We start from the raw sequence: 16,332 nt of genomic DNA, 5'->3' as shown, positions 1-16,332 counted from the left end.
TGTCTATCCTCAATCCTTCACCACATTACACATTTGCATTTTTACAAATTATCATATAGCACAATTACAAATGGCATTTGCCACCTTGTTTGCTCCTTCTTCTTGGCCCTGGGTTATGTAACCCCCAGAGTCAAGTCAGAGTTCATAACTGGTTGCCAACAATTCCCTATAATCTTCTTTTCAATTAGCACTGTGTCTTATGAATAGATTTCAAACACAACATCCCTCAAAATTCTCTATATAATGAAGAACAGACATATGAATAACACTTTGAAATAGTAGGCTACACTCTCACATGTTCAGTCTTTTTCATGCAACTAGTTGTATCAGGTACAGCGAGTACTGGCAGTAAAAAGAAGCAAATGTGCCATAGATAAATTGCTAATCTAATCAAAAATGGAAATAATAACCATTTTGTTCAGCTCAATGTACCTCTATCAAACTGCTTTTATCTCTATAATGTCTTCTTGTATAAGAGGTTTGTATGTGAATCTTATTTATTTGTTACTTACTTGCTATTTAACTCTGTATAGCGACCATGAGTTTGAGAAAAACGCTATATAAATTAAACATATTGCAACAAATACCCATCAAACTAAACCTTCACAGATAACAGATCTTTTATTTGTGTTTTAACTGTGTATCTTGTGTGTCAGATACCATTGATGATTAGATTGTGTGTGCACACATGTGATTTCTGGGCAAGCCCTGGATGTCTCATGACTGCAATCATGTGATAACTGCATAATAAGAGCCATTGTGTGGTTGCCACTACAAAGCATGTGTTCCAAAGCTTCAGAGAACTTATCTAGACTTATCTAAGCTGGATTACTGGAGCTGTGAGGATCCATGTGTCCAGTAAATATTTCACAGTTGGGAAAAGCTAAAAGCACAGGCATATAGTGACGAAAAGATAATCCAAAGACAAAATATGATTGAACGATTCAAAGGCAAAACACAAAAGGCAGCTACAAAATAGCCTTCTAAGTAAATAGGCAAGACAAGATAATGTTGGAGAATCAGGAGTTAGTATAGGAGCACACTGAACCTGATTTGTAACAATGACCACCAAATTAGACTTGAGAGATCTGATGGTCAGCAGAAGTGTTGCAGGGTGTGGATGGGACAAACCAGAGATCTAAGGTTCAAATGAGGATTTCACAAATAAATGCAGATTATCTGCATGCCAAGAATATCCAGTGTTAATAAAAAATGGGTCATCTACACTGTCATACAGTATGAAAAATAATGTGCCTTGACAGTGACACACTGTGGTGTTTGTAAAAATTAGGCTTACAGTCAAGTCCATAAGTATTTGGACAGGGACGCAATTTACGTAATTTTGCCTCTTTACACCACAAGCATAGAAAATACAGAGTGCAGAACTTTACATTTATTTTCATTTATCGCTTTTTTCTCATATTGTGTTGTCTATATTGACATTTCAATCCAGAACAAAAAAATTAACATACACTGCATGACAAGAACTCTACTAAAAGAAAGACTATTTTCAGGCCCTACATTTTACTTGTGCCAGTGCCTTTATATCTTCTTTTCTTTGTTTAATATATTTAGAGATGAATATAAAGGTTTGCAAAATAAAAAAAACCAGACATTTATTATATGTTAACAAGTCAATTAGTGCCATAGCTATCACAGATATGCCTTCATTATCACAAGTTAGAAAAGTAGACAGTTAGTGTAGTGTGCACTTACATACAGTATTTATATATAGAAAGAATATATTCAGTTGTAAATTAAAAAGCTAAAAAAACAAAAGTTAAAAAAAAAGATACTATTCTGGAGGTCTTCACACCCACAATAAGTTTCCATCAACCCTCACATCTTCTTTCAGTGCAAGCTGCATATATTTCATGTACAATGAACAAGATGATGAATCACATGGTATGTATTGCATCATGTTGTTTTATTAGGGAACTACAATGTTCAATTTGGGTGAAGCATGAAGATCAGAAATAAACACTGACACATTAAACAGCATATGAACCGCGCTATGATTGCGTATGTTGCAGTATATGCTTCTGAAACAGGAAGTAAAGCCTGTCGAAGGGCTTGAATGATTTCCACAGAGGCAAATCTCGAGTAGTGACTTGACTAAGTAATGCAGCCTGGAATCAGAGCTTGTTTTCATCTGTGTTTGATTTCTCGCTGCCAGTTTGCCCATTGCAACTTTGCTGTATTCAGTATCCTAAAGCCACCTCACTTTGGCCTGGTATTTACTGGACCACAGCAGTGTTTGCCTCTTCCCAGCAGCAGTAGCAGTAAGCTTCCCGCAGGGAAGAGAGAACAGACCGCCGTTTAACACACACACACACACACATACACACACACACACACACACACATTTTTTGGAGTGCTGTACATGTTTGAGCCAATATTAAGATTTAGAAGGGACATAACCAGGGGTGGATTTAGTGATTTGGGGGACCTAGGCAAAATATAGGACTGGGGCCCATTATTTAACATTAATAATTTAAAAAATATATATAATTTGCATTTTTAGGGGCCCTTAGCTTCTGGGGGCCCAAGGTGGTTGGCTACCATTGCCTAGTGCTAAGTCTGCCCCTGAACATAACATGCAGGAAATTGCTTGACTAAAACTACACGAACGACCCATGCCCCATGCTAATTACCAGCTACTTTAGAGTCCAGTGTTGGCAAATATTTCAGGGGAAAGTAGCTTGTAGTTGCCAAATACTTTCAATGGAAAGTAACTAAAGCCTACTCGAAAAGTTGCTAGATGACGCCATGTGCTAATTAGCATATGCATCACCTCGTTTTTGCATTCTGCCTAGTGTCAGCCCTTTACATCTTTTTGCTTCTTTCCTACTCTCTGTGCTCACATACTGTATTTTAATACAGCCAAATTCCCAATAAACCTGTTCTCCTTTACATATTTATCTTTTTCAGTTGTCAGACAACGGGACGAGTATGAAATAGTGGCTGAAACGCGGACCATTAGGACTACATGTTAACCAGCACTCATTACCTAGCCGTTTCTAAACTGCTGCGCTGAACTGCTAAAATCCTGATTTTAAAACTGTGACGTCATCTGACAAAATCACCATACACACAGGGCCATCATTTGGGACTGCACCAGGCTCCGCCCACTAGGGGGCCCCACAGCCAGGGGAAATTTTTAAAATAATAATAATAATAATTAAAAAAATTAAATTAAAAATTAAACATCCTGATTGATTTCAATGTTTTAGTTGATTTTATGAAGTAAGACTTAATTGTAAAACATTATCTGAGCTATACAAGGCTGTTTTTTCTTTTTTTTAAGTGTGTGATGCTACTTTGCGCAGCACGACTGGAATTGGTTTTGCACATTGAAATGTGTTTATGTGTATTTGATCAATGAGAGAAATCTGTTTATGTGTATTTGATCAATGATTCACTGTAGTAGTACTAAATATCATATACAAGATTTGATATTAACATGACAGAATTGAGCACTAAGTAGGGCCCCGCATCCTCTAACTCACACTGGGTTCCGCCCCATGCTTTGGACGGCCCTGCATACACATGAGTTAAAAACAACAGCTGTGCTGTGATTTTGGTTATATTTACATGTAAAATGATCACTTCCAAAACAAAATATAAAATTAAATTACAGTAAAACAATACTGTCCACCCAATGTAGCTTACAGAGTCAAGTAAGTTACACATTTAGGCCCCATTACCCCGTTATCAGCTAACACAATCTAGCTAGCGCTTAGTGGTGTTTTGTTCGTGAACTAATCGGTGTGAATCTTTTAAGTGAACAAACCATTCTCAAGGTGGCACAGTGGGTTAGTGGTTAGCACATTTGCCTTGCACTTCTAGCACTGGAGGTTTGATTCCTGCCTCCCTGTGTGTGTGGAGTTTGCATGTTCTCCCTGTGCTTTGGGGGTTTCCTCCCTCAGTCCAAAGACATGTGTTGTAGGCTGATTGGCATTGTCCATGGAGTGTGTGATTGTGCCCTGTGATGGCACCTTGTGCCCCAAGTTCCCTTGGATAGGCTCCAGGCCCCCATGACCCTGTGTAGGATAAGCAGTACAGAAAATGGATGGAATTGTTCTCATGTACTGACTTCTATTTTTCATTCAGTTAAATCCAAGCCATGTAAAACATGTGACTGCTTTGGCAGCTGTTTCCTCCTTTTTAAAGACTGCATTAGAGTGCAAGCTGTGAAGGAGCATGTCATTGGTTGGACCTATTGAACGAATACGGCCCTTACATTGAGTCTGAACGAGAGTGGTAGGCCTGCTCATACTTGGTGAACGAACGAGGATCTGCTGATGCACTGATGTCGGCTTGGCTGATACATGCATGTCGTTCGCTCAGTTCGCCACCCTTTCAACAAGAAGAGACAGATGGAGGAACAGTGCATTTGAAAAGTGTGCAACACCATGACAAGCCTTGTGTGTTGTTATTGTGTTGTTCATATATGAATAAGGTGTTTACATGCAACAAATTTCTGATTAAAACAGGCATATTCCAGGGGTGGGAATCAGAATCGGGTAATCAGACTGCACTGTTTACATGACTCAGTACTAATTAGAATATTGCCAAATTCTGATTAATTAATATCGGAATGTTGATGTGCATGTAAACATACACTGGCGCCACCTGAACCAATCAGTGAACGAATCATTTTGGTGAAAGGAATCAACAGATTCGAGTCACTGGGATGAATCAGTATAAACGCTAACTTTCTACAAAGAGCCTTTGCTGGTTTTTTTTTTTTTTTTTTTTTTCGTCCAACCCTAGGTCGCGACGTCATGACTCACGTGACCACCCCTGTGCCAAAAGTGAAAAAAAAAAGGAAAAAAGTGACAACTTTGCAGGGACCTGTTCAGTCAGCGGTATGGAGGTATTGAGTTTTCTTAACTAATCCTGTCTAATAACCTAACACTGTAATACAGAGAATGTTGTAGCTATAGAAAGTCAGTGTGGAAAGGACCGAGCAGAGCTAATGTTTTCCTAGAGAAAGTTTTGCTCGTTAAAGTGGCTGGTTGTGATGAGTCGATTGTGTATTTCTCTTTCAGAAAATAATGTCAGCTTTCTTGTTAGATATCAGACCTTTGAAAGAGCCACTGGGATTTATACGAGTCCTGGAATGGGTAAGTGCACGTTTTCACAAGGTGTCGTTACTGGAGGAAAGTTTTTCTGCTTTTTTAATCATCAAATCATGTGTGAACTCGGATGTTCTGCTTGGCTGCTGTGGAGCTCACGATTTGCTCGAGTGGAGTAAGCTGCTGATGAGATGTCAGGAAATAGTGCTCAGTTTTGCCATGTCAAAAAAAAAAAAAAAAAAAGCAAAAAAAGTTGATCTGATTTGCTTGGCCAGGTGTAACATGTAGTTCAGCCATTGATATCAAAGGAAGAATACAATCAGTGTGTATTAGGCACAATCACCCAATGTGTCTTTAGGAAAAACAGCCCAATAAGTATTATTGTGTTATAACACCATTTCAAGACATACTCAAACAAAGGCAATGTATTGCACTGTCAAAGTGCACTTTAAAAAGTACAATTACTTTTAAAAAAAAGACTCAGGTACACCAAAGAGTGTTATGATTTTTTTTTTTTTTTGCATTACACCCCAGACTATGGCTGCTTAGAGCAAAACATGTATTGTGCAACTCTTCCCCAGGGTCCCCAGGGTTAATATAAAATCTACAAAGCTGAAATAACTCTTACAGTGATTATATGCATCCTACTACACCGAGTATATGCGTCCTTGTTCAGCACTGGGGCTGTGCTGTGTATTTCTCTTTCATTAGGCCTGAGTTGTTGTTTCTTTACACCTTCAGGAAACGATGTGCACTGCTTTCCATGCCTGTCTGTGGTATTTATCGAACACACCCAGTTTTCGGAAACGCTCTTGTCATACACAGCCAAAGTATGAGCAAAAGTATTTGAGTTGTAAATGTCGGATCTATTGCGATACTGCTTCCCTTTTTTTGTTGTTACCCTTGATGGTGTTTCTTGTCTAGTTAGTTTTTTCACTCCTTGGAAAAAGTGTTTACTTGATTTGGCGGAAATGTTTTATCTTCACATGAAAGTATTTGGAGTATTTCCTTTTTAGTTGCAGTACTCTCTGGGCTAACTGCCCACACAGGCAGGAATCTTTCTCGTCATTATACATATACACATGTACAGTATGATGAAATTCTCTTCTTTGCATATCCTAGCTTGGAAGAATCAGAGGTTTGAGTGAACATGGTGCCCATGGAGTAGGTTGAGAGCCTTGCTAAATGCTTTTTCAACCTGTTACTTTTCAATAACTCCTAGCCTTAACCATCATGGCACTGGTACCTTCTAAACCACTGCTTCCCTGTTAAATACACCTGCATTGCCCAGTGTACATTAAATTCTTGGACTCATTCAAAACATTATGGCTTTTGGTGTGTAATACTGACTTCACATTTATGAGTTTTTGAAGGACATACAGATGACTTTACAACCCCCAAGCTTCCTGTGTGGAAGGATGTCATTGAAGGGAGGAAACTATTAGGCCTTAATTGTCCCTAAAGTATTCTTCTTAATGATTATACATTTAACAGAATCCCAAAGATGCAATTTCCATCCTCGTCTCTACCTACTAAATGTTGACCTCACTGTGGAACTGTGACGTATAATTATTACAAGTCCGTCATTTGATTACAATTTGACCAAAGGCAAAGGCTTCTTCTTTTATTTTGTGGATTCTCTTGCTCTTACTGTATTTGTTTTTGTGCACTGTGTCCTCAGGTGTTTGCCATATTTGCATTTGCTTCGACTGGTAATTATTCCGGCACCACAAGCTTTAATATCAAATGTCAAGAGACTCATCTTGTCCATGTGATCAACGTCTCCTTCGAATACCCTTTTAGGTAAATGTTATTAAACATTATTACATTTTGTACTGCACACTAACAAACTACCAGGTATTATTGAATTTATTATTATGGCCTTATCTTTATTTTGGAAAATACAAACCCCAGTTTGTCTTGTCTCACACAGACTTAATAAAAATGGGTTTGATGTGCCAACTTGTGAAGTCAACAAAACAGCAGAATGGAAAAAGTACTATCTGATCGGAGACCATTCATCTTCAGCTGAGTTCTTCGTTGCAGTTGGAGTCCTGGCCTTCCTGTACTGTACCAGCATACTTGTGGTGTATGTTGGCTACCAGCATGTATATCGCGAGTCAAACCGTGGCCCTGTTATTGTGAGTCTGCTTTAGTGTAATAAGCACTTTATGAATTGAAATCTGCACTGGGCTTGACTTTATTCACTTTATTTTTATATCATACTAATCTGATGCTTTAAAGTAACAGAATGTTGCTTTTGGGTAAGATTAATAGTCTCCATACTTTGCTTTGCACAGTATGTGGGGTTTTTAGTTTTGTGAGTGCAGTGTTACCTTGAGATTGAAAATAAAACTTGTGTTAAATGAGTAGGTCACTATTTATAACCACTGGCTTACATCCTGTTCATAATTTATCAATGAGCAATGGCCATGCAACTATAAAAAAGTGAACAATATGTGGCACTATAGAAGAAGTATACATTAGTTGGACCTCTCAGGTCAAGTGACCTGATGGAGTTGCATGTTGTTCAGACTTCTGGGAAATTAATACTGTGGTAGAAGTTATCTTTTCTCACTTATGTGTAAATGAAGAAGTAGAAGTGTGTGTTTTGTAGACAGCAGCTGCAAGAAAGGGGGAAACAAACTCGAGGCATTTGAGAACTAGCTATACGATCACCATCCACTTTATTAGGAACACCTGTACACCTGCACATGCAGTTATGCAATCAACCAAGCATGTGTCACCAGCACAGTGCATAAAATCCTGCAGATAGATCTGCAGAACAAAATCATCAGTTAATGTTCACATCAAACATCTTAGAAACGTGACCTCGGTAACTCTGATCATGGTTGTTGGTGCAAGATAGGCTGGTTTGCCTGTTTCAGAAACTGCTGATCTTCTGGCATTTTCATGCACAACAATCTCTAGAGATTACACAAAAAATGCAAAAAAATCCAGTGAGCAGCAATTCTGCAAGGGTTATGCTTTGTTGATGAGAAAGGTCAGAGGAGAATGGCCAGATTGGTTCAAGCTGAAAGGATGGTTACTGTAACTCAAATAACCACTCTTTACTACTGTGGTGAGCAGAAGATTATCTCAGAATAAACAACATGTTGAACCTTGAAGTGGATGGGCTAAAACAGAAGAAGATCACATCAGGTTCCACTACTATCATTCAAGAAGAGGAATGTGAGGCTACAGTGGACACAGGTTCACAGATACTCGTCAGTTGAAGGTTGGAAAAAGAATGAGTGTGTGAATTCACGAGTGTGTGAATTCATGTGTATGGTGCCCTGCAATGGACTGGTGTCAAATCCAGAGTGTGTTTCCTGCCTCACGCCTAGTGTTCCTGGCATAGGCTCCAGATACACCTTGACCCTCACTAGGATAAAGCTGAAGATGAATGAATGAATAAATGAGATGACATGTAGGTCTCAGGCACATCATCGCTCTGTTATCTGAGAAACTAAAAACACTGAATTAAACACTAAATTATACTATATGACCAAAAGTATGTGGACACCTGACCATCACACCTATATGAGCTTGTTGGACATCCCACATTCCAGTTGATCCAAAAAGTGTTCAGTGGGGTTGAGGTCAGGGCTCTATGCAGACCAGTGGAGTTCCTCAACGCCAAACTCGTCAAACCTTGTCTTTATGGACCTCGCTTTGTGAACAGTCTAGCTGGTACAGGAAAGGGCCTTCCCCAAACTGTTGCCACAAAGTTAAAAACAGACAGTTGTCTCAGATGTCTTTGTATGCTGTAGCATTAACGCTAACCTTCACTGGAAGTAAGGGGCCGAGCCCAAACCCTGAGAAACAGCCCCACACCATTATCCCTCCTTCACCAAACTTTACCGTTGCCACTAGGCATTCCAGTAGGTAGCATTCTCCTGGCATCCACCAAACCCAGATTCATCCATCAGACTGCCAGATAGTGAAGCGTGATTCATCACTCCAGAGATGATGTTTCCACTACTCCAGAGACCAGTGGCGGTGTGCTTTACCCCACTCCAGCCAGCGCTTTGGCATTGCGCATAGTGATCTTAGGCTTGTGCGCAGAAACCCATGAATAGGTGATTTTTAAGCACGACACGCTTCATCACTTACTGGCCCCACTCTGTGTGTTTGCGTATGAGCTGTTGTTGCTCATAGATGCCTCCATTTCACACTAATAGCATTTACAGTTGATTGGGGCAAATCTAGCAGGGCAGAAATTTCACAAACTGACTTGTGGCAAAGGTGGGATCCTATGACAGTGCCATTTTTTAAGTCACTGAGCTCTTCAGTATGACCCATTTTACTGCCAATGTTTGTCTGTGGAGATCGCATGGCTATGTGCGTGATTTTATTCACTGGTGGGAGTGACTGAAACACTTGAACTCAATAATTAGGAGGGGTATCAACATACATTTGACCATAAATTGTAAATTGCAGGTAGATGTTCGTGTTGAACCAAAAAGATTATATGCACAGCAATCATTAGTGTTATCTTCCATGAATGACCACTTAAACCCTATCCTGATTCCACAGGATCTGCTAATAACTGGAATCTTCACATTCTTGTGGCTGGTGGCTTCTTCTGCTTGGGGAAAAGGCCTGACTGATGTGAAGTTGGCTACGAGTCCAACAACACTCATTACTTTACCCAATGTCTGTAAGATCCGGCCAAACGAGTGCACACCAGGCGCCCTTCCTACTTTTGGCCCCCTCAATTCTTCAGTGGTAAGACTGCTTTGAAGACTGTAGGTAGTATGGTGTCTTAAACTTCAGATGTTTTACTCTGTATTTGTGGATATCATAATTATGAAGTTAAAATTATGTGATTTGTTGTCTATGTGTTTTATAAGGCATTTTGTGTATGGCTTGTCGTCAAAATCTTGTTGTAGTTGTGATTGATTGAGTAGGCAAGCCGCAATAGTGATTTTTTTAGCCAGTTGTCATACTTACCACCTATATAGGTTTTTAGACAGGAACATATTTAAAGTGCATGGCCTGGTTTTATGAAGCTACTAGCAATGTAAATATTGTGGGTTTATCTCTGTTTACTAAGCAACATGACTAGTATTGAATTAACGCAGCTGTTCTGTTTAGTATTTATTGATACTGATGTCAGGTTTGGAGATAATTGCCTTGTAAATGCTGTGCCTACTGTATATTTACAGTCATTGTTTATATAATTGGTTTTAATATCAGCCCCTTTCAGGCTTGGTATTAACATCCGTCTCAGGTGATCAGATTATGAGTGGACAGAGGGTGTGTCTCAAATGTGCCTCCAATGACCATGTGTGGTCTCATTTTGTCAGTATCTGGGTTGCCAAATCTGCCAAAAGGAACACTTCAAAACCAGAACCAAAATTCCTAGCCAATAGCAAACGAAAATGCAAAGATAGTGTATATATTTAGCCTTCAGATGTTATTTCGTAAACCACCAGTCTTACATAGTTTTAAAAAAAAACTTTACACATGGCTGTGTGGCTTTTTGTGCAGGATTTATGCATCTAGTTTCAAGTTTGCTCATCTAATGAAGTGCTTTCAACCATCACACAAATGAAATGAAAGCTTTATTTGCATGCTTTCTAATAAACCATGTGCTCAACAGCTTTAATATAGCAATTCTGTCCAACAATATAATGTTTCATTTAGCAGTACCTGCTGCCCTTTCTAAACCCTAGACACTTTTTAAAGCCCAACATCAAGACCATTGCAAAATTAGTTTAATTAATTAGTGCCATCATACAATGTTTCCTGATGAAGCAGTAATAAAGTACAGCATATTATTGCAAAGTTAATTCACCAAGGTGCAACAATTGTTATTACTGATTTATTGTGAGAATAAGGAAATGACATCCAACAGCTAAATATAAGCACTTTTTGTTTGGTATTGAATAGTATTTTTTTGACTCTGGTTTTGAAGTGATGTCTGCTACTTTTGGCATCATTGGCAATCCTGACAAATAGTGGAGACACATGAAAATGCCAGCTGTAAACAGCTGTCCATCTCGGGTGTCCACTGTGAGTCTTTTACAGCCTTGGTTGTTGTTTTCCAAATAATTCTTACATTAATTCGAAAAGGTGTTTGACTTGATAAGGTAGAGTAATGACTTTCCTCAAGCCAGGTGAGATGGTTACACATATTCAGGGTGAACAGATGTTTACGTTTTTGTACCTCAACCAGAAATGACTTGTGAATACAAATTCTGCTAATTCGATCTATTTAGTTAGTACAGACAACAGGGTGCTATTAAATATGCTTCAGCGTGATTCAACTGTAAAAAACTTTTATCCCCTAAGAACTTTTTTGCTCCTTTTCTAGATTTCTGGGTTTCTTAATCTGATCTTATGGGCGGGAAACTGCTGGTTCATCTTTAAGGAGACACATTTCCATACACAGGCCGCTCCTTCAGCCACTCAGCAAGAAGCAACAAGGCAGCCTTGACAAAAAAGTAAGAGAAGTGGCTATGCCTGCAGTTATCCGTTGCAGTTCAGACGCAGTTGTGGTTGAGTGACTAAACTTCCTGTGTGACATTGCAGAAGACAGGAAGCAAGGTTTTTGTCTACAATGTCTTTGTGCAATACACTCAGTTCAAACTAGTCCACTGCCATATAACTGCTCTAAATTACTCAGTCAATGTCAAGAAATCTAGTGTGAGAAAATGTGTCTATGTAAAGTCATATATATGACTCGTAAATGTGATCTGATGTGCATCAGAAAGAAAGGCACACTTTACACACACTCCATACTGAACACATAGTTTAAATAACCAAGGTTTTGGATGAAAATGCACTCGAACCCTAATATTTAGTAACTTCTTTATGGACAGCAACCTCAGCCTAGTGTTTTTTGTCATTCCTGATCAGTTCTGTGCAGTTCTGTACTTTGACCCTTTTCTTTTCACAAAACTTGACAAAAAAATCATGGATATTTGGGGATTTAGATCACAAAAACCACTGGCATGAAATTTTCCAAGTTCTTAAATGACATGTAAACCATGAAATTAAGTTTAGTTGCTGTTAGATTATTACATTTGGTGACATCTATTACAGAAACTATGCATACAGTATGAATTACAGTATGAATTTGTGCTGCCTTCATTTATTTTTTCATTTTAGTTTTTCCTACAGGCCCCTCATGAAATGAACCATTTTGTTACTTAATAATATTTCTGGTTTGTTTGGTTTTTTTTTTTTAAATGTGAGGTCACAATATTCAATATGCTTTTTTAAAAAAAATACATATATTCTGTTTCTAAAAATACTTTGTAATAACTCATTACATTGCTTTGTAATGCAGTACCAATTACATTTCCTTATCCATCATCTCCAGCCATGTTATTGCTTTGCTATTAATTTTGATTAACTTGATTAAATGAGTGATAATGACTGAATGGTTTCCCGTTCATTCATAAAAGTGTGACTATTTCCCCCATTAATGCCTTTGTTCAGTTTTGCTAGTTGACCACCGACTGCCCAGTAATATTAAAGAGTGTTTTGTTCAACTGTTTTGCATATGTGATATCCAAATGTGTCTCAACAAATAAAATTGTATTGTTTGTATATTGTATTGTATTGTGTTGTATTGTGTAGTTAGAGCAAACCTATTCCGTTCTGTGTATGCACTGATGAACCCATTCATAAAAACTCACAAGTTATGTGGTTAGGAATCTGTTAAAACCAAGCAAAAATGATTCATATAGTTTTACTGTAAAATTGACTGTTAACTTTATTGGGTGATTGTGTTTTAATTAAAGGGAAATTCCACCATGAAGCACATTAAATATGTTTATATTGACATATTTGTGATGTGCTTAGTGATTCTGGTGGTAATTTATTGGTTGATGCTGTATTTTGTGTTAAATTAGTGCTTATGTGCTGTGGTAAAGTACTTCTACAAGATTATTACTGACAACAAACTCTGGCATTTGTGGTTAGTGGTGTATTAAATCCAAGAACCTCTCGTCCATGGAACACTAAATGCTTTTAGTAAACTTAATGAAGTCAAGCTGTGTTCTGTTATTTGTCGGATAATGTCAACAACATGCGCCCTGGGTCCAGTTCCAACTTTCTTCTTTAAAGAGGTACTTGTCTCTGTAGCACAGTTGTAAATATAGTAAACAGCTCATTAGAAGCAGACTGATTTCCAGACTCATTTAAAATGGCTGCTACAAGACCACTACTCAAGAACTACACAACTTGTACTCTTCCATCAGACATAATTACAGTCCAATTTCCAATCTGCCCTTCCTTGGCAAAATTATAGAGAAATTTGTACATAAATAGCTCACTGGTTTTCTCCAAAATGAAACATTTCAGTCAGACTTTAGACTAGGTCAATGGACAGTGCCTTGCATAAGTATTCACGCCCCTTCCACATTTTGTAGTGTTACAACCTGAATGAAAAATGAACTTGATTAGATTTATCATTTATCAATTTTGTACATGTGGATCCTAAACAGCAGAAGCTTGCCACAGATACTCGATTAGATTGAAGTCTGGGCTTTGACTGGGCTTTGGGTTGCTGTCATGTCAGAAAGTGAACTTCCATCCTTGCAGAATATAACAGGTTTTCTTCTAGGATTGCTCTGCATTTGGTGCCATCTCTCACCTCTAACCAGTTCCCCAGTCCCTGCTGATAAAAAGCATCCCCACAATATAATGCTACCACAACCATGCTTCACTGTGGGGATGGTGTCCTCAGGGTAATGAGTTGTGTTCGGATTCCGCCAAATGTAGAACTTGGTGAAAAAAAAGTTAAATTTTGGACTCATTATAAGAGAGAACCTCCAACATCCCCAGCCTCCTGGTTGCTTCTCTGACTAATGCCCCCCTTACCCAGTCACTGACTTTTGGTGGACTGTCTCCTCTAGGCAGAGTCTCAGTTGTGCCATATTCTTTCCATTTTTAAATATTGGATTTATTGGTGCTGCATAGGAGATTTTGTATATTTTTTGGTATATTCTTTTCTGCAACTTGTTTTGCCCCAGGGCGTTTTTGATAGCTACTTGGTTGTTCATGGTCCTGTTTGTTTAGGTAAGTTCTTTAAACTCTGGGGCCTTCCAGAAATGTGTGTTTATATAGAGATCACGTGACACCTTAATTGCATACAAGACTCCAGTCAACTAATTACGGGACTTCAGAGTTTACATTTTTAATTTGTAAATAGTTTCGCAAACTATATTTACTTTTCTCCTACTTCAAAATTATGGGATATTTTCTGTAGATTCATGACAGATAATCCCAATTAAGTCCATTTCAGTTACAGTTCATAACACTACAAAATGTGGAAAAGTTCGTGGGTATCACAGATTGATTGGAGATGGAGATGGATAATTTATAATGTAATGTGCAAACAAAGCAAGTAAAAAACCGAAAACAAGAACCATAAACATGAACTGTGGACATGAGGCAAAAACATACAGACTATAAGCAATACTAAGGCACACATACACCAACAAACAAAAATTACAACAGAAGCTTGACTGTGAGACACTGAAAGACTGGAACTTAAATAGTGGTGCTAACAAGGCATAAGGAGTCACAGGTGAGTGACTGATTAGCGAGACATATGAAATGCTGAGGCTGATGGGTAGTGTAGTTCTGCGCCCACTGGCGCTACCATGACAAAGGGGTGTATACTTATGCGAGGGACTGTAGTGTACAGAATACTATTCTCCTATCCTGGTCCATTAACTCTGAAATTTTGCTTCCCTAATTTTTACAGTCAATTACAGATTTTATTTCCCACAACTTGTCATGTGTCCTGCTAAGGCAATTTATAACACAACAATAGCTTCCTACCATAATGACTTGAATTTGTAGGGCAAAGTTGGCCCCAAGTGTCCATGAGGTCCACAGCACTATTATGCTGTGTGTGTGTGTGTGTGTGTGTGTGTGTGTATGTGACTGCGAGAATGCACTACATGGTATGTATATGCATGTGGTAGATGACTGCCTGAATTTGAGCATAGACACGTTTCAGGTCCTACCTTATTCTGGTAAATAGCATTATCAGATATAAAAAATAAACCCTGTACACTTTTGCTACGATGGCTTAGGACTACAATTGCTACGAACAGTTTTGCACTCAAGTCTCCATCAGTGAACGGTTGATAACTTCCACAAAATAGACATGTTAAAACTATAATGAATTTCATAGTTACACAATTGCACTTTTTGACCACATAGTACACAGTTACAGAAGGAAGGTATTTATAATTGCACTGTCCGGGGTCACCCAGATGAGGATAGGTTCCTTTTTGAGTCTGGTATCTTCCACATATCATCTCAGGGAGTTTTTCCCTTGCCACCGTCACCTCTGGCTTGCTCATTGCTCATGGCATATCTTGAATATATATATAATTTCTGTAAAGTTGCTTTCTGACAATGTCCATTGTTAAAAATGATATACAAATAAAATTGAATTAAAAAAATTCTTCACTGTCATTCTGTTATACATGTAGTGATGCTATGTGACCAAGAGATGGCACTGCATTACCACCACGTATGTCATACACTACCAAGGTCTGGCCAAGTAGTCCACATATTTCTGACAACAGTGTGGCAATAATTGGTTGTGCTTACAGTATAGACAATATTTAATTACCATAACCATATAATTATAGTTGGATAATCAAAATCAATACCTGTGTTAATTACCAGTGTTATAACTGACAAATGAATTTCACATATTTTAAAGTCATAACACAGTTATTTACAAGTTAGAGGAACCAATCAGTGGTGGTTCAGTGGTGAAGGCATTGGGCTACCAATCTGCTGAAGACTGTAGAAGGTGGTGCGTTCATATCCCAGCATTGTAAAGCTGCCACTGTAGGGCCTGAAACCTTCAAATGCTCAGATGTTTCCTGTCTCAGCTGTAAGTTGCTTTGGATAAAAGTGTCAGTGAAATGAGTGAAATGAACAGGGAATCCACCTGCAAGTATGATTTGGGAAGTGGGACTAAACCAGAGTTACCTGAGGAAACCCACTCAGACACAAAAAGAACATGTGACTCCAGACAATTACATTACCTATCCTTATTCTCTAAAACTTCTATCTCTAATAAAAATGTTATTATTTGATTGATAGACCACAAGTGTTAGCATTGATATACTGCAGATAAATGGGAAAATTGCATCTTAGGAAGTGACTTTACTAAAGATAACTGAAGTTTCTATATGAAATAATATAACTGGAATAATGAGCAAATGTGCTGGCTTGAACCATAAAAGCAAATCTGACTCCAAAA

At 38.3% G+C, this 16,332-nt stretch overlaps 1 protein-coding gene across 1 annotated transcript; it reads left to right on the top strand.

Moving 5' to 3' along the window:
- The first annotated feature begins 4,779 nt into the window (after positions 1-4,779).
- sypl2b (synaptophysin-like 2b) lies at positions 4,780-12,644 on the top strand. Its single transcript, XM_026925143.3, has 6 exons — positions 4,780-4,879; positions 5,055-5,129; positions 6,763-6,884; positions 7,015-7,222; positions 9,621-9,812; positions 11,404-12,644. The coding sequence occupies exons 1-6, from the start codon at positions 4,874-4,876 to the stop codon at positions 11,524-11,526; spliced, it is 726 nt and encodes a 241-aa protein (XP_026780944.1). The 5' UTR covers positions 4,780-4,873; the 3' UTR covers positions 11,527-12,644.
- The last annotated feature ends 3,688 nt before the right edge of the window (positions 12,645-16,332 follow it).

Source organism: Pangasianodon hypophthalmus, chromosome 8 (genome assembly GCF_027358585.1).
Source record: "Pangasianodon hypophthalmus isolate fPanHyp1 chromosome 8, fPanHyp1.pri, whole genome shotgun sequence".
In the NCBI taxonomy this organism is placed as follows: domain Eukaryota; kingdom Metazoa; phylum Chordata; class Actinopteri; order Siluriformes; family Pangasiidae; genus Pangasianodon; species Pangasianodon hypophthalmus.
This window is presented reverse-complemented; position numbering and strand designations above follow the sequence as displayed.

Coding starts and splice junctions, on each gene's coding strand:
- sypl2b (XM_026925143.3), top strand. Junction 6,885..7,014: donor TCCTTCGAATACCCTTTTAG/GTAAATGTTATT, acceptor TGTCTCACACAG/ACTTAATAAAAATGGGTTTG. Junction 9,813..11,403: donor GCCCCCTCAATTCTTCAGTG/GTAAGACTGCTT, acceptor CTCCTTTTCTAG/ATTTCTGGGTTTCTTAATCT.